Here is a 24,169-nt window from a genome sequence, read left to right on the forward strand (position 1 = left end):
CTATTCACATATTATTCGGTTAATGGCATGGCACTAGTCCTGGATTATCTAATTATCTGGTTAGTTTGCTTGTGATGTGATTCCACAAAATTATGACACCTGCTTGTCTTCCTGAATATTCCTGTTATTGTAAAGTTGTTATCCTTCTCGCTCGCTTTTCTTCCTTAACTACTTTGATTCCATCGTTAGTTCGTTACCATGTCAAAATATATATATTTTTTATCTTCTTCATAGACCGAGACTCAATCAATGCTCAATAGCACTAGTGCGACACAAGTTCAGATCTTGTGCTACACAGCAAGTATCAGTGCAGAATCTGATCTGTTCGATTGTTTACAAGTTCTTACAATTTCTATCTCAAAATCTCTCGTCAAAATCTGTTTATAATTCCGTATAGCGTGCAGCACACACACACACACACACACACACTGCGCAACGGAAGATCGGCACATAGTGTTACTCTTACACTACTTGACAGACAATGCCAATTCTTTTAAAGCATCACACTGCCCAGAAGGGATCATCAATTACATAATATAGAAAAAAAATCATCTAAACATATTTCTGTGTCACTATTTGCTGCAGTGTGTGTGTGTGTGTCGTGAGTTGTAACAGGGATAAGGAGAGAGACTATCAGAGAAAATAACCAACTAATGCTTTATAAAAAGCTAACAATTAGGACTAATTAGATTTAACTAACATTATAACAAACTGACCTCAAGGAGGTTCAACTAAACTTTACAACAAACTACGGAATAACCACATTATAATTCAATATTTTTTACGCAATAAAAAAAAAACTTCTGCTCTTCAATCTGAAGTGCCACAAGTCCACAAGAGAACTCCAATTCAAAAGATGCTGCATTTGCAGACTGGGCATTCTTTCTTTCTTTGGAGCCATTGGTCAATGCACTGTCCCAAATTATTAGATAGAAATTAGCTTGTAATAAAAAAAAAATAATTATAAGCATATAAGAAAAGGCTTACATATTAACTTCTGCAAAACACAACCACATTTTCCTTAAACATCTCATATTTAAAACTATACCTAGAGTTTTTCCATTGCGTAAATAAATCCCCAAAAATTGACACCCAAGTTATGTTTAAGCAAAAATTTAAAATGAATACCTCAGAGATGGTTCACGTATTCCCGTAACAGTATTTTCAAATTCACAAGACATGGATAGGGTTTGCAAATATGAGGAATGATGCCTTTGTTGCAAATCAATTATTTATTGGTTGTAATTTGCAAAATACCCTTATAAATTGCACTAAAATGAAATAGATGAGATAAATAAAATGGCTTACATCTTTATGGAACTTATGCAAGCATGGCAGATGCCGAATTGTCTCTCCAATCGAAGGAGTCTCAAGGCACACTGCACAAGGCTCCTCAAAGTTGCAAGACTGAACAAAACAGCATTAATTTATTATTTTCAGTTGCATGCATGACAGGGCGTATGCTCGGTCATGAACAAGAAAATTTGGAAGATCAAAGCACCACCAAAGGTAAGGATTTTTCTCTGGTTGACAATGCAAAACAAAATACTCACGCAGAAGACACTGGAAAGAAGGGGATGTACGGTACCAACAGGGTGCAAATTGTGTTATACACCTGACATGGAAACAAGAGAGCATCTCTTTTGGGAATGTAGCTATGCGGCAAGGTTCTGGACAGGATTATTAGGCTTATGGGCGCTTTGGAAGGAAAGGAACAGGCGGACTTTTTCAGATAAGACAAAGCCAGAAAGCCTAGCAATGGATGTGCACAACTGGGTAGTGTTCGGTTGAAACTAGTTAGAAGGGGGCTGGCCAGCTGGGTGCACGGGAATCTGGTCATGACCTGATTTTGTAAATATATCTAGTTTCATGCTTTTGAGTGATTAGCATGTACATAGAGTGTGAGTAAATTATAGATTAGGATCTTGTAAGAACTTTTTTAATTGTCAATCAAATTGTTGGAAGGCAAAACTTCCAAAAAAAAAAGGAGTAGAAAAGTGTACCTTCACAACAGACTCTGGAAGGCTGTTTATCTGGCTAGTGGAAGCACCAGTGTGCTGATGGTTGTCCTCATCCAGCGCCAGTAGTGCTTCATAGTCATGTCTAAATATATTTAAAAATAATAATTAGTGACTCCTGATATAGCTATGATAATCTTTGAAGCATCTCCATTTAATCACTGTTGGTGCTGATTGAAGACTAAGAAATGGGTTTACTTCGGACAATTTACTTTTTGAATAAATGGGGAGAGTGTGAAAAAGATCAGGTGGTTTCTCAGGTGTGTGAAAAGTTGCCTATGATTCTGCTGGGGTATATATGAAAAGTCGAGACATTTAACCAAATAAACTATATTCTTTTTTATGTAGCAGGCCAAACACCTACTATGGAGATTTCATTAAAAAAAAAAGAACAGAGTTTTACATGGGTTACGCATAACAATTAGTTATCCATTAATTACAATTTAGTAGTGCTACCGTCAAAAAGATTAAAGCTCTAAGCTATCATATTATATTATTGAAAACAACAAAGCACATGTAGTACTTAAAACAAATAAGAACACTTACGGATTGAAATCCCGATGAATCTGCTGAGCCTGGAGAAGATAAGAAAGGAAAAAAAAGGAGAAAATGAGCAATAAATCCACATTAGAAATTAAAATACATAAATTTCTTAAGCAAAAGAATAGATCAATCTTTCTTTCACGGAACCACCAATTGTGCAGCCGTAGCATTCCAAATTAGACTGCTTGAAGCACAACTGGCCTAAACTTTTGTATAACTAACCCCAACAAAAGGTAATAATAATAATAAAAGGCTTAAAAGATAGAAAGCAGTAGCAGTGCCAAACGTTAAACGTAACAGTACTAACTACTGCTGTCCTTCCTTCAAAACAAAGAGCACAAATTATACACTATAGTGTACGTAAATCTACTTACAGCATTGTTTCTGACAAAGGAAGAAGCATTCACAAACTGAGCAGATCTCCCGACCCGAGGTGCCCGAGGTGCCCTCCGGCGAATAGAAGAAGCACGCATAGCATCTTCCTCTTGTTGAAGTGACATGGCTATTCTTGCATCCATCTGTTCAATTTCAATGTACTGATAAAATTCAGGCCCACTTACCCATAGCAAGAAAAAATGAAAATTACCACAAAGTTCATGTTTTCAAATATTGTGTTTTATGAATTCATCAGTGGGATTATGGTATTTCATTTCACCTTGCTTTTGTTAAAAGCAAATGAATCAGCCCTATAACAAACACAAACAAAGTTCAAATAACAATAAAGAGGAAAATTGAGGGCTAAAACTAATTATTTCCCACAGCAATCAATTATGTTAAAGTTCTTATGATAATTTGAAGAAAATTGAATCAAGTGCTTGCTAAAAGTTTCAAGTTTATAAGAGTGATTATCCTTAATTTACTTTTTTTTTTTTTTATCTTCTCAGGAAAAGAGGATGAAAAACATAAAAAGGAAATACTAACCTCCTCCATGCCCCAATCCACTGGAATTTCATTGTTGAATTCCTCCTGGAGCTGTCTAGCAATCATCTCATCATGTGCCAGCTGTCGGGCCCGCACAGCAGCTCCAGAATCAGGCGATTGGATCTCGTCCACGTCAATAACAGGTCGAACAACAGCTCTTTGGGCCTGGAAACCCCTTCCCCTAGCTCTAGCTGCCGCAGACAGATTGGTCATACTAGAGCTCTCACCCCTATGGAGAGATGATGACCCAGCTCTTCCTCTTTGCCTTGGGTGTCCTCCTATTTCCCCAGTGCTATTGGTTGATGATAACGCACCAGAAGTCGGCAAAGGTGTTACATGAGTTGAAGCGGTTGAGACAGCTGTGTTGGGCCTACTGCTTCCAGTGGAGGTTTGATTGAATCGACCAGGTCTATTGCTATGTGTGCTTCTCCAACTGCTGGTGTTTGAGGTAGCACCGCTGTAAAATTATTATAAAATTAACAAGTACGAAAAATTTAGAAAATCTTAAAAAAAAAGGAAAGAGAACTAATGGAAAACAGAACCTTCCACAAATTTCACACTCATCTTCCAACTCCAAGCAAACAAATTCAGCCATATCAGATATAAATCTGATGTGGATACTCATGCAATGCATGCACTAAGGCTGCCATGTATGGACACATGTACTGCACAGAAGACCACACAGATGCTGCTGCACCATGAGGATTCCCAAACGCCTACCCTACCCTCGCTTATATAAAGGGATGATAGAGTTCAGGATTTATTGAAAAAGAATGTGGGATTAATGCAATGTTCCGGAGCTCAAATAAAGTTCAGAACTTTCATGTTTAACCCTGTAATTTTTGTGAACTCCGTAGTAGTTGTGTTTTTACAGTTTTCCAATAAAATTTAGCTAATTTCGATTTATTTTTTCGTTCTCCCTATTTAACTCCCTCATTGACCCATTAATTTGCAACCAGTGTACAAATTTATGTGAAATAAAAAATTTAAAGAACAATAATTTTGAATTCCAAATTATTATCATATAGATAGATTTCATTTAAATAAATATATACTGTTTTTCTGTAACAAAAAGCATAAAGATATAATTACACTAAAAACAGTGTATCTGTATTCTAAAAATTTCAAAATTACATATTACCATATTCACATACTATCATAAATAAGATACTCCTAATTGGATAAAATGTGCAATATATCCTGCCGTGCAATTTATGCCACTATAGCACACAGCTCATTTTCTGAATAATTTTAATTAGGGTTTCCTATATTAACGCACTTTAGGTCTTATTGTGCCTTCTTGAATGATTCTTTTTAATTTCGCAAAAGAGGATTGCGTAAATAATCAAATAGCCACTAAACAAGTTCATTTTCTGAATAAATTTTAATTAGGGTTCCTATATTACTGCACTTTAGGTCTTTTTGGGCCTTCTTGAATGATTCTTTTTAATTTCGCAATATAAGATTGCGTAAATAATCAAATAGCCACCAAACAAGCTCATTTTCTAAATAATTTTTAATTAGGGTTTCCTAAATTAACGCACTTAGAGGTCTTTGTGGGCCTTCTTGAATGATTCTTTCTAATCTCGCAAAAGAAGATTGCGAAAATAATCAAATAGCCACTAAACAACAAACTATTTCCATATAAACAAATAATATTGCTATAAACAAAGGATGGTTAGGTTTTAAAATCAAACCTTGTTGATCTGATCACCCTTTCGAAAAGATCATCAGCAACTATCTCACTTAGTAACTTATCCTCTCCTGCCCCTCCACCAGATGAAGAACCAGCATGCTGTGGGCCCTGCGCACCAGACCTGCACAGCATAACAGCTGAAGGCTGTGGTACAATTTCCCTTCGGTCTGCCTCAACCTCACTCCGCTTTGGAGCATTCGCATCCTCTTTAGATGTTGCACTTCTCTCTGCAATGTTTCTAGGATCAATCACACCATTTCGTACCAAATACCTACGCCTCACAGGCTGAGGTGGCAAACTCAAACCGGACTGGTCGGGGCTTATTACACAAATAGCATCATTACTTGCATCCACATCGAATTTACCCTTTCCTTCATTGTCCCTTATAGAGAGCCCCCTATTACGTTCTTCTCCCAACTTTGGAGTATTCAAAGCCCCTCCGGTGCCCCCACCATTAAATGCTACATTTCCCCTTGCAGTATTGCTTGGAGCAATAGCACTGCTTCGCACCAGAAATCTCTGTCCTACACGCCTAGGTGGAGAATTCAAGCCAGAATGGTCGGGCCTTATATCTTGAATGTCAACATAGGCACCTGCATCCAATTTCCCCTTACCTTTATTGTCCCTGAAAGTAGGCCCCCTGCGACTTTCATCTTCGACCTCTTGAACCACACTCTTTCCCTTCTTGTTGTAGCGAGATTCAGAAATTGAACTTTCTGAAATTAAGATTACTGACGAAGGGGATTTTCTTTTCCTTTGTTCATCCTTCGGTGTGGCAGGAGAGCTTAAGATGATAGGTTGTTCGACTCTGCCGCTTAGACCTAATCTCAAGTTTCTTGATCGTCCATTTTGGTTTAATTGACCTGTTTGTAGGTCGACAGGACTTCGGATTCTATCAGGAGTGTCAGGGACTTCAAGACTGAATTCAGGATTCATCTCAAAATTATTGATAGAACCCTGCAAGTTTAGATAATCCAAAGAAATTAAAAAATAGACCAAAAAGAGAGCATTTACATCCCTACAGTTATATTTTTACATTTTTCTCCTTACAAAATTTAAATATATGACATAGTGTTGTAATATTTGCATACAGAACTTGAAAAATGGTTACAGCAGTGGATTCTTTTATCTACGGACTAAAAAAAGATTAGTATTCCTATGAATATATCTACGTGCTCATAAAGTCTTATTAAAATTAGTACATACGTAATAAATGACTAAACTGCACCAAGTTTCCTTTCTTAGCACCATAGAAGCATTAAAGGGGTATAACAAATTGTTCGGTTAAACTTAAAACAAAATTAGGCAAGTCAAATTGTTGCGACTCCTGAAAGAATCAAGCCAATGCATGGTGGATACAAATAAGATGGTGCGAAGTTTAAATTTAAATTTCTTCAAAGGTAAATTAGTTATGGATTCATAAAGATAGCATGAACTTTACATTTAATTTTTTTACAAAGGACCCCCAATCAGAGGATCAGAAAGGATGAAAACAAAATGAAGGATCCCTAATTTTCTACCAAAGTCTCGAATTGGTGCAAATTGAGGTAGAATTGGCTAGATTTACTGCAATTCTTTATAATTACCGCAAGTAACTCATAATCTACTTAAAAAAATAAACTACAATAACCCATGATCTAGAATTTCACGTCTTTACATCAAGTCGAATCAGAAAAAATACCTTAAACGCAGAAACGGAGCGAGGGGGCTGCTCAGGCACCGCTATTCGATTGGCTGCGTTTTGGTTTTGGGTGAAAGAACGCTTCAATCGGAAGAAACACCGCAAAGTTACGCCAATTCTTGCTTTTAGTTTGCTTGTGAGTTTTGGCTAATTCTTCGATTTTTAAAGCGTAAACGGCAAATGGGGGTGCGTTGCGAACGATTTATGATCGGAAAATAAAATTGGGGGCTAACGTAATTCGGGAGAATGTTACATTATATAGGGTACGGATATTTATATCCTCTGCATTAACTCAGATCTTGAGATCAGAATCTGGCAATCTGGTTATTCACGGGAATCACGGGATACCTTTAATTTTTCGTGCCAAAATAGATCGGACAGTTCTGATTTGTCCTCAAGTAACTCAAATTTGAGGTACCGCAGAATATGTAAGTTCAAGTAACTTGCCATTTACGGAGCAAAATCGTTTGAAGATATCCTACAAAGGAATCTATTTTAGATCTTGGGATTAGAATCCAGCAATCTGGTTATTCACGGGATCTGTTTAATTTTCGTGCTTAAATAGATCGGACGGTCCAGATTCATCCTGAAATAACTCAAAATTTGAGGTACCGCAGAATATGTAATTCTAATTAACTTGCCATTTACGGAGCAAATCGTTTGAAGATATACAGCGAAGGAATCATTTTTTTTTTTTTTTTTAAGATATACTACAGAGGTATTTGATTTGGAAGTTCAGTGAACACAATCTTTTGTAGATATACTACAGATGTATTTATATAATATAAATATTTATTAATTTATTTTAATTGTTTTCCTCGAGTTGTTTTGTCAATATTAACTATCTAAAAATATCTAATATAATGTTAGTTTATTTTAAATATTAAAAAAAGAACCAGCGCACTCATTATTTTCGGGTTATACAATTAATATGAAGATAGCATCTTTAGATTCTACAAATCTCAAAAATTAAAATCAATATATTTGAATTGAAATTTTAGCGCCTAGTCAATAGTGTTGATAAATAGTTATAAAAAATAACAAATCTTCTTTCTTTTCTTTTTTTTTGCTTTTCTTTCCTTTTTTAACACAAAAAACAAATAGTTATAAAAAAATAAAAGTGACCGATACAGGTCAGTCAATTCTTACAAGTTACAATGTCAGGTGGGTTTTGTCATATGCAATAATATTTCGATTATTGTTTTAATTGCGAGTTTAATTTAAAATCATGTTGTTAATAGTGTTGGTCCTTTTTTTATTAGAAATATTGATTTTTCTTTAAATATACACAGAGCACAAATAGGAATATATTTCTATTCGATAAATTTGTCTTCTCATTCCATTTTTAATATAACGAGACTTTATAAATCTGAAAATACATGTGTGCGCACGTGTGCGTGTATAATAACATGTTCCCTTCTCCATTCTAAGTTCTAACAATGGACGGTGTCCTTTTGACCACGATATGATGATAATGTTATATATCGCGTCATGGCGTGCGCACTGACACAGTGACACTGCGTCGTGGGCCCAAATTTACAAATTTATCTCCCCTGGGCCTGGCCACTTTTTTTACATTGGGCTCAACATCGCTCATTTGAAAGTGTATCTAATTTGGGCTTTAAAGCCTCAAATTTTTCAGCCCAAATTTATTTTTAGTAGGGAATTCCTAACTTTTTTTTTTTTAGTTCATATTTACCAATTTAATAAAATGGGGCGGTAGATTAATAATCTTCGCTGAATTTTCGGCATATTTCCAATTTGAAATACAAATTATTCTATTATTGGTAAAACTAGTAAGATTCTATCAAATACATTGTAATGCCTTCAGGTCCAAAAATTTTCAAAATTTAAAATACTCATTAAGTTGCGTATTAATTTTTCAAAATATTAGCTTCTAAACTTATATCTAGTCATAAATTCATTATGCAGAGCTGGTAATTCATTTTTAATCCAGTTCTAAAATTTTGAAAACCCATAATTTTTACAAGATAATTTATCGCGAAATTTACCACTCCAAAAGACTTAAATTGACATATTAATATATTATAGTTTCATATATTCAATTTTTTAGTTAGGCAAGTAATTTCAGTTGAAAATGAAAATAAATTTTACGAAGGTTGAAGTTAGGGGTGAAAACGGAGCGGATAGTAGTAAAACTATATTCATATCTTTTTTTCATTTTCCAGATACAGATACAGATATCAAACATATCAAACGTATACGGGTACGGATCCGGATCAGTTGGTATATTTATTAAAATAATATAAACAAATATTAAAGTTCATAATATTTATCTAATTATAATAATGAATAATATAAATTTTTCATAATATATATTAAAATATATGGTTCCGAATAATTGAAACGTAAAACCATATCAGTATCCTTATCCACGCGAATATTCAGATATCGGATATTCACATCTAAGTTTTCAAATACAAATCGGATATTATCCATACCGTTTTCACCCCTAGTTGAAGTTGATGACCTACAAAATTTACAATCAGTTAAATAATAAGTACTCCACACCATATTTCTCATTTCCTTACATAGAAATAGTAGTAGAAGGTTCAAGCATCATTAGACCTTGATTGACAGCAAAATACTCTACAAACACATAATGAACTTTGTAGCAAGTACTAAGAAACAATCATGACCTACAATTACAGCATTTCTATATCAAAATCATCAGCTCTATACAAATCTTTTAAAGAACCGGTATCAACATTTGACCATAAGAAGCTAAATTTTCTCATATCTTTCGACACAAGTCGGGAATTTGTTGGTGCAGAACGGCAACTGCAACGGAGAAGCATTGCAGAGCTGACAACATTTTGTTGATATAGACCACATTAGTTGCTTCCTTTTCTCCTGATATTCTGATCATCGGATTTCCCTGCTTTGAACACTGATAATTACACTAGAATTAGAATTGTTTCTTCTTGTATATTGCAAAAAAATAGTTTACTTAACAAAAACTTTAGACATCAGTCTGTAGCAGGGATTATTGTTTGATCCCAATTTTATACAAATTTCCGGGCTACTTTTCTCGTCATTAAAATTTTTCTTATGGGGTTTTTTTTACGCTTAAAACTTTACAGAATCACAGTAAAATCAGCATAGTGATCATATGGCTGGGGTAATTGAGGCTGTGAAATGCTAATATCTGGTAACATAAAGGAGCAGTATGTATACCTTTACCAGTAACAATGAGCTAATAAAGACCTGAACTGATACGCTCTGACAGGTGGGCTGTATAAAGTACTCAAGACTGGAGAGAAGAGGAAACGAAAAAATTTGAACAAAAGGAGACTAAGTATTTACTCATAACAAGGGGACCAAATATAGAATTTTTTTCAGTAAAAAAGAAATTATGGATGGAAAAAAATAATGTTCTTTTCTTTTCGATATGCTAGCCCGCTAACTTGTTTACCAGGAAGACATCATAGATAAACTAACAACAATAAATATAATTAATTTTCAGACAAATGAAACTTAATTAGTGATAGAATCTCACCTCAATAGATAGATCAATTGAACCATTTGCATTAACTTGAAGTGAATCTTCTTTGTTACTGATTGAGCTGTCGTTTTTAAGCACAGTAATAGGGCATCCCAAATCCCAGCCACCGCAATCACACAACCCACCGGACCTCCATCTCTCAATTAGCCTTGTGGGACCCGCATTTACAGTATCTGGACTTCCATGAACTCCACTCGGTAGTAAAACACTTAATTCTACACCAATTTTTCTCTCCTTTTCTTCAGAATTTTCTCCATTTCTTTCACTATATGCAACCTTTGGAAGAAAATTTAGACCCCAGCCCCCGGAAATTGGCTCCTTTTCGTTTTTGTATTGATAACTTCTCACAACAGTTGCACATGATTCAAAATTGGATGGGAATTCTTGAGAGAGAAAGTTTGTAAAAGATGATTCATCAACTACACTAGATTCACCAAAGGTGCCTCTTCTGGTACTTTTGGTCCTACTGAATGGATTGTTCGGTCTTAAAATTTCGAATGCTTTCTTCATAAATCCCGTATTCTTTGTGCAGCAAAAATTACTATCTCTGGTATCGGTGCTGAACAAAACAAATTCTGTGTCTACATAGCTGCAACAACTTCCAGAATTTAAAACCAAAGAACTTGATACCTCCATCATACCCACAAAGTTTGAACCATTTTTCTTTGATACCCACTTATGAAACAAGTAAATATAATCTAGGCCTCTATTATTTAAATTATCTACCTTTAGAGGGTTGGCAACAAGGTATTCTCCAGATTTACCTCTTAGATGGAACTCAAAATATGGCAAACCATCCTTCCATTTTGTATGAATAATACCTGATGATTTTGGACCTGAATCCATGGAAAATTTACCCAAATTCAAAGGATATTTTGGTAACTTTTTAGTGGGCACCGGTCGCTCGATGGAATCAAAGATCCATCTCTCTGAGGTACATCTACTGATATAGCCTGAATTAGATAAAGGGGAACTAATAGAGAAATCATTTATGTCATTTATGCTTTGTGTTCTTCTATGGTGTTTCAAGCTTTTAATGACATGATCTATTGAAACCAAATCTGCAGGTATTGTAATACGAAACGAGTCATACATGACTTGAGCCAAATCGGTGCCAGTTTGCATGAGCTTCTTACTGGGGCTTGAATTTTCTTTTATTTTCTTTCTTTTCTGATTTGGGTCAAAATTCAAGGGGATCTTGCAATGTGCCTTCTTGGAATATTCACCAAATTCTGATAATTTGTGTAACAGGTTATTGTTGCTGAACCTTTTTCCACCGCTATCTATTTCATTCAGTAAATTCAATTCCATTGCTTGTGTTTGGCTTTGGTTGATTGAGATAAGATAAATTTCTGTTTTCTTTGCTGTAAAAGTGTAGAATGAAACATACAATTAGTACTAAATAATAAAGAAAAGAAAAAAAAATTGAAATGATATATACATTTCTATATAAGAGTACTAACCAAATAGGAGCCCTAGTCTTAGCTTTCAAATTTTTCACAACCAAGAAAACAACTTGAAGGAGAATTTCTTTGTGTGCTTGTGCATGTGTGTGTGTGTGTGTGTGTGTGTGTGTGTGTGTGAGAGAGAGAGAGAGAGAGAGAAGAAAGAAAGCAAAGAGATGGGGAGAGATAGAGGATGTTTTGTCTCCTCGTTTTTGTTTCCTCTTATCACAGAGATTCTGGTAATTTGAATAAATTAAAAGTAGAAGCTGGAAGATAGATAGAACTTAGAAGGTTGTTTGGTAAAATGTTTAATAGCCACCTCAGACTTTATTACAACATGGCCCATGTGATGATATGAATATAAGAAATAAAAAAGAAATGGTTCTAAATGATTCTCAGGTTCCAATAAACCGAACCATTTTAAAATGCAATCTTGCAGTTAAAAACTTCTAATTTTTGGATATACAACGGCTAGTAAGTGTTAATGTTAATGTTAATGGGGGCTTTCAGGCTTTGCACATTTATGATTCTGGTTTCTTGTTTAGTTGTTTTTCTTCAATTTAATTTTCTCTCCGGTTTTGACGGGTTACAGGGACAGTCAAGAGAAGAGGTAGATCAGGCTTGTCAGAGAAGTGGGCCCGTGGGGGTTTGTTTTATTGGGTTAAAACAGTGTGGCTCGCTAACGTCTCTTATCATTGGATCTTTTACAATCTGATCCCCAATTTTTTTAAAATTAGAATACCAATCTGTAAGAGTTGTTACTTTTACATTTGAGTCTTGTATAAGTATATATGAATTAGGTAAATTATAATAGCTATATTTTATTTAATTATTACATGCATATGACTAAATGTATTATACTGTCATTGTCCTCCAATTCATATTCATAGCAGTATTTTCTTATATTATCAAGTTCTATGTAGGAAGTTCAAATAACTATTTTCTAAGAATCTAAACTTTAACAAAAACAAAAACAAAAAAGATAATTTCCTTACCTCATTCTGATCCTGTTTGATTCTGCGCCGTCATGGAACGCTCAATTGCAGAATTATTTATTTATAAAAATAATTTTAAGTAATAGTAAATTGAATGAAAATTTTAATTTCATAGAAGGAATGGATTTTTTTTCGGTTCTTTTAAAATAGCCTAAAGTCACAAACAATTCTATTTCTAAACTAAAGGAATCCAAAAACGAAAATTAAAAAAAAAAAATTTCAATTCTTTTTAGTGATCAAAATCTCATACCAATTCATCTATTATTTTTTTAAATAATTTCTATAAATGAAATATTCGGTTCATTTTTTTTTTTAGTAAAAAAATTATGTTCAATTGAATTCCTCCCCAGTCGTCTGACTACTGACTAGGCTTGTCAGTACTGTCAGTCAGAGCTCTAATATTTGACCATCTTGTACTATTTATTGTTTACCTCACCTGCTCAGTCAAATAACAAATATGAACCTGATCCGGTCTTGATTGATTATTACTCCACGAGTCACAACAGTATTGTCTGTCCTTTTCTTTTTGCTGTCTTTTTCTCTTAAATCAAGCCCGTTGCCAGTGTCTGTCCTTTGCTTTGGTTTTGTGGCATGTGACGCATTGTGTTACATGCTGTCTTTTTTCTGTGCCATGAGGGGCCACTCAGATTCCTCCCATTTTGTTTTTATTTATTAATTTACCACATCCAAATTGGTAGAGCTGACGACTGACGAGGGAATTTTTTTATAAACCATAAATAGAAAAACAATTTTTAGAGAACCAGTATGATTTTTTTTTTTTTTGAAAAACCACAAAGACCGAGTGGAGCATTCGGTCTCCACTTTTTTTTTTCTCCAGACCGAATGCTCCACTCGGTCTCACCATTTTTTTCAATTTTTCACAGATTTGGCCACATAAGATCCGAATAATCCTTTTATGTTTATGTATAGAGAGTGACTTGAAATTTTAAAATCTAAAAAGTCGATCCGAACCGTTCATCTTATTTTTCATATTAATATGTGCTTGGAGACCAAATTTTACATTTTTCTGAATTTTTTTACTATTTATTATGTCACTTCGAAAATTGTTGATCCAACGATGGCATAACAAAATAGTAAAATTAGCAGCCACCGTTGGATCAACAATTTTCAAAGTGGCTTAATAAATAGTAAAAAAATTCAGAAAAATCTAAAATTTGATCTCCAAGCACATATAAATATGGAAAACAAGATGAACGGTTCGGATCGACCTTTTGGATTTTAAAATTTCAAGTCACTCTATACATATACATAAAACATATGCCACACCGTTTGCCGCACGGAAAAGTTGAAAAAAGAGTGAGACCGAGTGGAGCATTCGGTCTGGAGAAAAAAAAAAAGTGGAGACCGAATGCTCCACTCGGTCTTTGTGGTTTTTCAAAAAAAAAAAACAATCATGCTGGTTCTCTAAAAATTGTTTTTCTATTTATGGTTTATAAAAAAATTTCACTGACGAGTCTATATCCCCTGACTCTCAGGAAGCATATCATCTGCGGAGTCGTAAGCTGTGAAGCTGTGCAGAGTTTTTAATCTGATCCGTTTATTTTTGTTTGGACGGATCAGATCAGATCTTGTCGGAATTGAAAAAATTCTCAAAATTTAAACTAAGAACTACAGAGATTTGATTTGGTCCATCTGATTAAAAATGAACAGACCATATCAAAAGCTTCGCAGCTTACGACTCCGCAGAGGATACGCTTCACTGACTCTCAAGAGTCTGAGGCAACAGAAATATTTTTAATTCTTTCCTCAAAAAAGAAAAAAAATATATTTTTGTTTAGATCTGAATTGTCCGATCAGAATCCGGATCAATTCACTTTGAGATGAAATACACGAAATCCCTTTGATATTTAATCAAATTCTGATCAGACGGTGTGGATTTAAACATAAATAAGTTTATTCTACCTAATTAGGTTATATGAATTCGAGTTTGTATGAGGGTTTTTTTTTTTTTCTTTTTGAGTAAAGGTTGAAAGTTAAGCTACTTAAATCTAATTATTTAATATTTACAAAGAAATTTTTATCTGAATTTTAAATCTGCCATATTCTATGCAGAGGGCATTACTTTTATTAGTGGATCAAAGGTTAATTCTCGAATGGATCGGTTTATTATTCAAGAGTTTTGAACGGAGTCTTATAAAGTCAGACTTAAACTGTCTGATTCATTTCAAAGTTTGTATGAACGATTTAGATTTACAAATCATTTAAGTTCTAAATTTGTTCACATAAATCTTAAAATATATTGAACAACTTAATTAGGTCCGGTTTTAAATAAGATACATTCAAAGCTATTTGGGAAAAATCCAATTCCCGAATACGCATTTGAACTGTCTGGTTTAACACAGATAAATTGCATAATTATTTTATTTACCATCTTAAAAGAAAACATATAATTCTATTTTTCATATTTATGAGGATCGTAGTTTAAAAATGTGGTACTACCCTGCTGGTATTGCAATATACAAATTAATTCACTCAGTGTGATATTAAATACATCACAATCCTGTAAATATGGAATTTTTCAAAAAATTGGGGTTAAATGTTTTTTTATAGTAAATAAAAAAATCGAGATAAATTGTTAAACCAAAAAACCGTCTTATAATTTGTACCTTTTTTTTAAATAAAGGATTACGCCTTCACATTTCGTTAGATAAAATATCGGTGATATTTGAAATTACAAAAGAAGATAAAAGAATCTAAAAGAAAATTGAAAAAATAACTGTTCAATTTTACATTTATATCATTTAATTATTCAATGAAAATGGTCTTCTATTACTGATTTGCGAACCAGAGAAAATTTGCATCGCTCTCGTTTAAATATTTAATATTTCATAGGAATAACAAAATTAACAATTTTAGAGCTAATATTATTCCGAATCATATAATCTAACAGGAGATTTCAAATGCTTTTATTTTTTGTGCCTTCATCATGCCTTTATTTTTTAAAACTTTAATAACTTAAAATTTAAAACTAAAAAGTAAAAATAAAACCGTTAGATATGATTTATGTTATTTTCTCTACGTGCTCATAAAAAAAAATATCACATTTCAATTTTGTTTTTGTATGAATCAATAAGTTGAAAAATCAACGTCTAGAAATTATCAACATTAGTACGTTTTTTACAAGTTCTTGATGACAACCAAAATAAAATTAAAATGTCATAATTTTTTACACATGCATACATAAAATGATGTAGATCATATCCAATGATTTTATTTTGACTTTTAAGTTTTAAATTTTGAATTATTAAAAATTTTAAAAATGGAGACATAGTGGAGGCACAAAAATAGAGGCATTTGAACCCTCCTCATAATCTAAACATCATTTATAATATTCGGAATAATGAAAAAAAATAATACTCTTTTCATATTATTAAGATTATAACTATTTTATATTATTTTTGATGAATTCAAATTCAAACCTAAAACGTTTTAAGCAATATTGTACTATTCAGGCGCATATAAAGCCTTACTATTTGATCATATTCAATCCAAATCGTCTATTTCAAACACTTGGAATGATCTGGAAGTTATAATCTTTTATCTGTTTCTTTACTAGATAATTTAGGAGTACTGTCTAAGATTTAAATAAATAATATATAAATAACGCGATGAATAAAATCAAAATGGCCTATTAGCTCAGTTGGTTAGAGCGTCGTGCTAATAACGCGAAGGTCGCAGGTTCGAGACCTGCATGGGCCATAATTTGTTTTTTTTTTTTTTTGAATTTATAGAATAAACGGGCCGAGATTTCTGGGCCCATTGTTGGGTAATCGGCCTTGTTTCCAATTAACTTGATCAGTTGATCTAACCCGTCCCTGGTCTCGCCAGGTGAGCAATTCAACCTTGCCACCTGGCGATCACAAAGCACATCAGACGAGACCAGGTTGAGATATCTCAGAGGTTTGTGATTCATATAAAGGTTTCCATTTTGTGGTTTGTGATTCAGACGATACCAGAATCACAAAGCCACAAAATGGAAACCTTTATGTGATTCACAAAGCACATCCGTCCCTGGTCCCTGATCGTTATTCTCATATATTCTTGTAATTACGATCTAAGGTGTAAGATCTTAAATCTGTTTGTATGAATCTCAACACACATCAGACGATATTAATCTGACTTTGGATGAAATTAGTTCAATTTTTTTTTTGACAAAATCCGAACAAAATATAATTAAATGCAAAAATATAGATTGACACGGTGGTAATCTTGCATATGCAAAGATTATTAACAAATTAATTAAACGCATCACAATTTGTATAAAGTAAAGTGGTAAAAAAATCATTAAAAATTGAACGCATTACAATTAACTTATTAACATTATTTTTTTTAACGACTTCATACTAAAATTCATTTTAAATTTAACATGTAAATTACATTATTCATGAAGAAAATCGTTTTCAAAATTCGTCATTTAAAATTATTTCAATAGATTTTAGAGTTAAGATCATAAAAAATTTAATAAACTACTCAAAATAATATTTATTTTTTATCTTAAATTTCCCTCTCCTCTCCCTTATTCCTAAAATAATATTTACCGGAGTAACGTGGTTTAAAACTCTCAGGTACTGTAAAGGTTTATCCTTACTTTACGGTTTGAAATTAAATCTCATATGATTTGAGATTCGAGCTAGCGTGGAGAGCAGTATTATTGAGCTTTGAGATTCGTGCCAACTTAAAAAGAATTCCTCTTTTCCATCCTACGTGAGTGTGGAATTCGTATATCTCAAACTTTGCGTGACTTTATGGAAAATCCCAACCGTTTAAATAAGTACAGCACGAATCACAAAGCACACATAATACTGACCCCTCACATCGCCCCCGAATAGGCACCGGACACGTCGGTCACGCAAAAGTTGAGATATCTCAGAGAATACGCACTCGTGAGTTTGTGGAGCACGCCCTTATTACTGGACCCGCTTCTTTGAGGGTTTAGGGCTTAAGAGTTTACTTCCTCTGATGTCATGTGGCGTTGGTTGTCTGGCTCGACCAGAGACAGGTGGCATATCCGACGGCTGTCGTCATCTATCCGGCACCGCGTGGTAGACGAGGGAGATTGGTCCTACTCATCCGAGTGGTGGGACCCAGCGTCAGACGGCCATACCATTTTCCGTAAGGTCTCCAACCACGGCAATGGCATCGTCTCTGTTGCCACCTCTCCCGCTTCAACACCAGTTAAATCCCTTTTTTCTCGCCTCAGTTAAATTCCTTTTTTTGAATTGAATTGAATTGAATTCTGACCTTATGATACATTCAGTCAGTGGAGCAATGGTTTCAGACTGAGAAATGGCTCCAACACAGGTATACCAAAATGCATCCAGAATCGAATAGGAAAGATGAACAATTTAAGGTGCTTGGGTACCAGTGGCGCACTCTCCGGTTTAACGATGACACTCGTCAGAGCACGGTTAAAGTGATGGCTGCTTGTCAACCATCCGATCCAGGATCAGTGATCTTGATGCAACAATCTCACTGTCTGGCTGTTCCCTGTATGTTTTTTCAGATATTATTTTATGGGTTTTTATTCTTGTTACAATTTTGTATTTAATTGGTATTTATGTTTGTTAGATGTAAAGAGCATGGTATCGGTTGGGTTGACAGCTCTGGCCTCTTCCTCATTTGATCTCCTTCAAGCTGTTTTAGGAAAGAAGAGCATGAACATTTTGTGTATCGGCCATGGAGGTGGTACCATACCGCTCTTTCTAGCTAGTAAAATAAAAGGTGAATACTTCGCTTTTGTTATACTGGTAATGCAAAAATCATAGACTGAGCTAGCAAAAATCTGACCTGACCTGAATTACCAGCTAAACCTTGTTCAATCAGTAATCTGACCAACCTATAGTCAAGTATAATCCACACTGGACTCAACTGAACCCAAACATCCAATTACCTGACCAATCTTAAACCAATCCGACCTGCAATCAGTACCTGATCTGACCTGGCCGGAAATTTAACTAGGAATCTGAATGTTGCCATACCATTACAAATAAGTTGATCCCATATGAACACAAACCTGAATGCAATTTTTGCCGAGTTTAGAACATCAAAGATCCGAATAACCTGATGGTTCTATGACCCACCTTGATGCCAAAAACTGATATCAGTATGAGCCTTAAATAATCTGAATACACAAAAAACCAGTCCAAATGAACCAAGACCTGATTTTAGCTTTGAACCACATTCACCAGTTTCAACCGCCTTTAACTAGGCTAATAGCAATCCTTTGTTATTTTTTATTTCTTTATGATTTAGGTGCTAGAGTCCATGTAGTGGAAATTGACCCGGTTGTTGTACAAGCCTCAGTTGAAGCAATGGGCTTCCCTTCTTTTAAACCAACTCATCGTTTCATATGGGATGAAACCCTGGAAAGCCGAATCTCAATTCATTTATCTGATGCACATGATTATATCCAAAAAGATTCGAACATATATGACTTAGTTTTTGTCGATGCATATGATGGGAATGATATATTCCCTTGCAAGCTTTGGGATATTAATGGGGATTTCCTACCAAACCTTGTCAACCGGGTCAACCCAGTTCATGGCACAGTTGTGGTCAATCTTCACTCAGACTGTGATGTGCCTGCTGGAGGTGATGACTCTCCATTCTTCCAGAGTTTGTTGCCTTTGGGGAAGTATGTGCAGAAAGTTTGCAGGGCTTATAAGGGGCACTTTGGGGAAGCATTTACAGTGGCCGTGCCGGAGTTGTGTAACATTACTCTTGTTGCATGTAAAGGGAAGATTTTCGATAACAGGAATTTACTGTTGAGTCAGCTTGCATCAAAGTCAAATTTGGTTGAGTCACTGTTGAATTTGAAGTTTTCTTGCTTGGATTATGTTAAGAGGGGGCTTATGTTGGTCAAGTGATGTTCTGTAGCTTTTTTTTATTTGTTATATTTTTTCATAATTTTTTAACTTCCTTTGTTTACATTGCATTTTCCATTATGTCATAAATAGCCAGATACCTTCAATTAAAAAAAGAGACCTCGTATTGAAGCTCTTTTATATTTTAAAAAAACATGGAAGATGATTATGTGAGTTAGATGCATTTTACTTCTGATGAATCTATGTTTCTTTTTGTATTCAACCTTATTAAATTAGGAAGTTTCTTTTGCATTCTGACAAGGAGGTAGTTATTCCATCAAATTTAGAAAAGAACAACGGACTTACCTAACTTCCGCTAAAATTAGGATAATTTGATGTCTTGCATTATCTTCATAAAAAAGATAAGTTGATATCTCCTCCTATTCTCCACTCTCCAGGGGCAGTTCTTTTATGCCCCAAGAACAACCCTCCCTGAGCTGTAATCTCTCTTCAATCAAAACTGTCAACCTAAAATAGCAGTCTTGCTATACCTCTCCACTGACAACCCCATCAAACTCCCTTCACCAATGTCTGTGGCGGGGACCGCCACCCCTATGGCACCTGACCACGCGTCAGTCTCCCGCTCCAAATCCAAACACAAATCCAAATCCAAATCCAAATCCAAATCTATTAGTGAACCAGCAGCCTCAGGTTCTAGGTCTGGCAATGGTGGGTATTACCCGTCATTGCCTCCTTTCCCTTTCAACTTCCATTTACTCGAGGTAACAGTAATATCTGCACAAGACCTGCAACCAGCTGGTCGCTCGATGCAAACATATGCAGTTGCATGGATCGACCCATCAAGCAAATCCAGGACTCGGTTTGACGCTATTGGATATACTGACCCATCTTGGAATGAGAAGTTTGTATTTCGCGTGGAGGATGATGTGTTGCGGTCTGACACCTCGTTTGTCAGTGTGGAGATCTATGCACGTGGATCGGTCTTTCGTTCAGACAATCTGCTCGGCACTGCACGTGCACTGATCTCCACATTGCGACCGTCCCTTGCCACTCAATTCCATGCTCTTCAGGTTTTATTATGTTAATTTGCACATCTTATACACAATCTCCTTTTGAAAAAACTCTGAATGGAGCAACGAAAGCCGTTTTCTCATCTACCTTTTTCACAAAGTCAATTGCTTAACTAATATATCTCGGAATGGATTTTTTTTTTTTTTTTTTTAATTTCATTTTTGTCAGTGTGCAAAAGAATTGCAAAGTTCTTCAAACTTTTGCTTTATATTTTATCAAGATCTTCTTGGAGATAAAATAACTTAATCTCACTATTTTCATTATTTTCTTGAATATTGATGACATTACTAAATAGCAGTGTAGTAATATTTGGTTTATTCGGCCGAATATTCGGTCAAATATTCTTATTCAGTTGTAATCCGAATAGAAAATCTACATTCGGTCTGAATATGCGGTTTAGAGCATATGACCGGTTTAGAGTATATTAACAGTGGTTTAAATTACATATTACCGGTTTAGATTATATTAACAGTGATAAAAATATCAGTTTAGACTTTAGAGTATATTAACAGTGGTTTATACCACATATTACCGTATACTTGTTTATATATATAACAATTCTCATTTAAAATCCGCATAAAAATTCACATGTAGTGGCTTTCCGCATACCGCATATAAACCGAATATTAAAACACTGCTAAATAGTCCATTTCGGGTGGTGGATATTTCACTTGTATAGCAATATCAAGTCATGGTCCTTCTTGGAAATAATACAAATCAAATATCCAAAGCACCTTGTGTAATGTTGCAACTTTGCCCTGTGCATTGCAAATTTGCAATTGAATCAAATTTCAAATGTACCATAAACCATACTGCACTGAATTATTCTTAACTGACACTGCTTATGTATAGGTTCGACGCCCCAGCTCACTACGCCCGCAAGGGATTTTGAATATAGCAGTTGCGCTTCTCGATGGCTATGCAAAATCACTTCCACTCTACCAAGACCTCAATCGGTCGTATAACGTCAGAGAGAAGACAAGGTTTGACAGCAGCAAGGAAAAAGGCAGAGACACCGGCAAGAGAAGAACAGAGAGAAAACAATCTTACAAGCACAAGGGGAGCTCTAAGGGATGGCGTTGCCTTAACCCGGCAACAGACTCAGGCGAGATACAGATAAAGCCAATTGAAGCAAAACCATGGGTTGTCAAGAGGGTGAGTTTCAAGGAACCATGTTTAGATTAATTGTTGTCTATGAAAAATGCAAAAATTTGGGTAACAAAAGATTGGCATTTGCATCTTGAAGTTAATTTTATGCATACATGCGTGCTTGTTGTAACATTGTATTTTTTTTTTTTGGCATTTTGGTGAGTGTTGATTAGGAGAAATAATTTTATTCAAGATGCTGTGCAAACTTTATTAGCAAATTGAAGTTGTGGAGTTTGATGCTGTGCAAACTTTTGATGATTGAATTCAATCAACATTTCTTAGTTCTTACCTAATATACATATATATATTTCTGTGTAGTTTCTACACAGCCTGTCCCAAGCCAGGAAAAAGGAGAGTTCGTGATAGGCTTGGCGAGCCAGTGGTAAAGAAACGGTATCTTTATGGAAATGAACCCCCACGAATTGGATAGGAGTAGTACTAAGATGGGTGACTGCCTGAGTCTCTGTGTTGCTAATTCCGGTTGGATTTCATTTCTAACCTACTCCAACTTGAAAATATATAATGTACGAGCCTTAAATGATATGAACTCATATAAACAGTCCCCAAATTCGATTCATCCCAAAAAAAAAAAATCTTGTGACTATCCAACTTGAATGCATCACGTAATCCGGCAAGCCAGCAGCACTCCTTTAGATTTCTTCCTTATCTCAACTATTCACGAGCACAACCAGTTCCTTTCCAACAACATGAATAACATGATCCGAGTGAACCTGTTGATTATCCCTTCTTCTTTTTTTTTTAATTATTTTTTAAGGAAGATATTTCATGTATATTTAAAAAAAAATCAAAATTATTAGTTTTTCTTTAAAACTAATAATATCTTATAAATTTACCAAAATTATTGTCTTCGACTCTTTTCTATTGAAACTCGTTTTAAATTTTCAAAATTCTTATTTTATCTTTTATTAAAAGATATAGTTTTGTAAAAAAATATGTTTAGTCTTCTAATAAGTTGATTTATGAGAACCAATGATTTATTTCTCTATTTATAACACATATACAATGATACTTAGATATACACACAAACTTGTGTGTACATCACAATTAAAAATATATCATTTATCCTCACACCCAGACAATTAAAAAACTGAATATTTATTAAACATGCTACATATTTTTTAATAGATGAGGGTTCAAATGCCTCCATTTTTTGTGCCTCCATCATGCCTCCATTTTTTAAAACTTTAATAACTCAAGATTTAAAACTTAAAAGTCAAAATAAAACCGTTAGATGTGATTTATGTTATTTTCTCTATGTGCTCATAAAAAATTATTACATTTCAATTTTGTTTTTATGTGAATCAATAAGTTCAAAAATCAACGTCTAGAAATCATCCAAATTAGTGCATTTTTTACAAGCTCTTGATGACAATCAAAATAAAATTGAAATGTCATTATTTTTTACATGTGCATAGATAAAATGATGTAGATCATATCCAACGGTTTTATTTTGATTTTTAAGTTTTAAATTTTGAATTATTAAAATTTAAAAAAATAGAGGCATGATAGAGGCACAAAAAATGGAGGCATTTGAACTCTCCTCTTTTTAATAAAGTATTAATAAAGTATAAAATGAATACTTTATAAACACAATAAATTAGATAAATCATCCAATGGAAACAATTTACCATGTTTTCATTCAATGTTGGTATGCGAGTCAAGTTAATTTGAAACTTTATGGGGCAACTCATTACCAACACTGACACAATGAATGCAACTTGGAAACGATCTTAGATAGATTACAAATACCTGGTGCAAGAGAGTAAGAGGATATATATGGGCCAGGTGTTGTAGGTGTGCACAAGAACTTTTCAATTGTGTAATTGAGTGATAGTATGCTGATAGTTAAGCTGTTGTAATCACATTTATTTTTTGTTATACTTGGTAGTGCTACCAAGTCTCTCAAAAAAAAAAAAAAAAAATGACGTTATGAAATTTAAAGAGAAAAATAAGTAATTTCAAAATTAACGAGGGCTATACAAGAAATTCTCCTTTTAAAGTATCAGCAATTGGCTACAGAATTAAGCGGTCAAAGACTCAAAGTAAAACATGCAAACGTGGAGCGGCTTTTTCCTCTTCTGTACTGAGCAAATTGGCCACGTCATTTTATCAAGAGCTGTGCCGACTGCCCGTGATCCGAATTCGTATCCTCTGAGATATCTCAAATTTTGCGTGATTTTATGGAAAATTTCAATCGTTTAAAGACGTTCTGCACGAATCTCAAAGCACATAAAATACTGACCCTCTACATCATCTCC

The 24,169-nt window shown here is 34.3% G+C and overlaps 4 protein-coding genes and 1 non-coding gene across 7 annotated transcripts; 3 read left to right on the top strand and 2 right to left on the bottom strand.

The window, feature by feature from the left end:
- Window positions 1-633: 633 nt before the first annotated feature.
- Window positions 634-7,073, bottom strand: LOC144561977 (uncharacterized). Of its 2 annotated transcripts, none has more exons than XM_078311083.1 (8): window positions 6,860-7,073; window positions 5,180-6,135; window positions 3,483-3,939; window positions 2,936-3,097; window positions 2,565-2,593; window positions 2,004-2,103; window positions 1,309-1,407; window positions 634-912 (listed from the first exon to the last, which is right to left on the bottom strand). In XM_078311083.1, exons 2-8 carry the CDS (start codon window positions 6,112-6,114, stop codon window positions 850-852), a joined length of 1,845 nt encoding a protein of 614 aa, XP_078167209.1. In that variant the 5' UTR covers window positions 6,115-6,135; window positions 6,860-7,073; the 3' UTR covers window positions 634-849. The 2 variants fall into 2 exon arrangements, with proteins under 2 accessions (XP_078167209.1, XP_078167211.1); XM_078311085.1 differs by having other exon boundaries at window positions 2,936-3,079; window positions 6,860-7,070.
- A 2,295-nt stretch (window positions 7,074-9,368) lies between these two features.
- LOC144561883 (uncharacterized) lies at window positions 9,369-12,003 on the bottom strand. Of its 2 annotated transcripts, none has more exons than XM_078310983.1 (3): window positions 11,849-12,003; window positions 10,380-11,749; window positions 9,369-9,758 (listed from the first exon to the last, which is right to left on the bottom strand). In XM_078310983.1, exons 2-3 carry the CDS (start codon window positions 11,694-11,696, stop codon window positions 9,615-9,617), a joined length of 1,461 nt encoding a protein of 486 aa, XP_078167109.1. In that variant the 5' UTR covers window positions 11,697-11,749; window positions 11,849-12,003; the 3' UTR covers window positions 9,369-9,614. The 2 variants fall into 2 exon arrangements, with proteins under 2 accessions (XP_078167109.1, XP_078167108.1); XM_078310982.1 differs by having other exon boundaries at window positions 9,369-9,770; window positions 11,849-12,000.
- A 4,468-nt stretch (window positions 12,004-16,471) lies between these two features.
- TRNAI-AAU (transfer RNA isoleucine (anticodon AAU)) lies at window positions 16,472-16,545 on the top strand. The gene has a single exon. It is a non-coding gene; the product is annotated as a tRNA-Ile (tRNA).
- A 1,200-nt stretch (window positions 16,546-17,745) lies between these two features.
- On the top strand, window positions 17,746-19,906 carry LOC144561938 (S-adenosyl-L-methionine-dependent methyltransferases superfamily protein). Its single transcript, XM_078311044.1, has 4 exons — window positions 17,746-18,020; window positions 18,104-18,335; window positions 18,415-18,567; window positions 19,099-19,906. Exons 1-4 carry the CDS (start codon window positions 17,811-17,813, stop codon window positions 19,710-19,712), a joined length of 1,209 nt encoding a protein of 402 aa, XP_078167170.1. The 5' UTR covers window positions 17,746-17,810; the 3' UTR covers window positions 19,713-19,906.
- Window positions 19,907-20,108: 202 nt separating this feature from the next.
- Window positions 20,109-22,055, top strand: LOC144561939 (uncharacterized). Its single transcript, XM_078311046.1, has 2 exons — window positions 20,109-20,740; window positions 21,594-22,055. The coding sequence occupies exons 1-2, from the start codon at window positions 20,237-20,239 to the stop codon at window positions 21,924-21,926; spliced, it is 837 nt and encodes a 278-aa protein (XP_078167172.1). The 5' UTR covers window positions 20,109-20,236; the 3' UTR covers window positions 21,927-22,055.
- The last annotated feature ends 2,114 nt before the right edge of the window (window positions 22,056-24,169 follow it).

The sequence above is a fragment of the Carex rostrata genome, chromosome 11, assembly GCF_964058835.1.
Source record: "Carex rostrata chromosome 11, lpCarRost1.2, whole genome shotgun sequence".
Lineage (NCBI taxonomy): Eukaryota > Viridiplantae > Streptophyta > Magnoliopsida > Poales > Cyperaceae > Carex > Carex rostrata.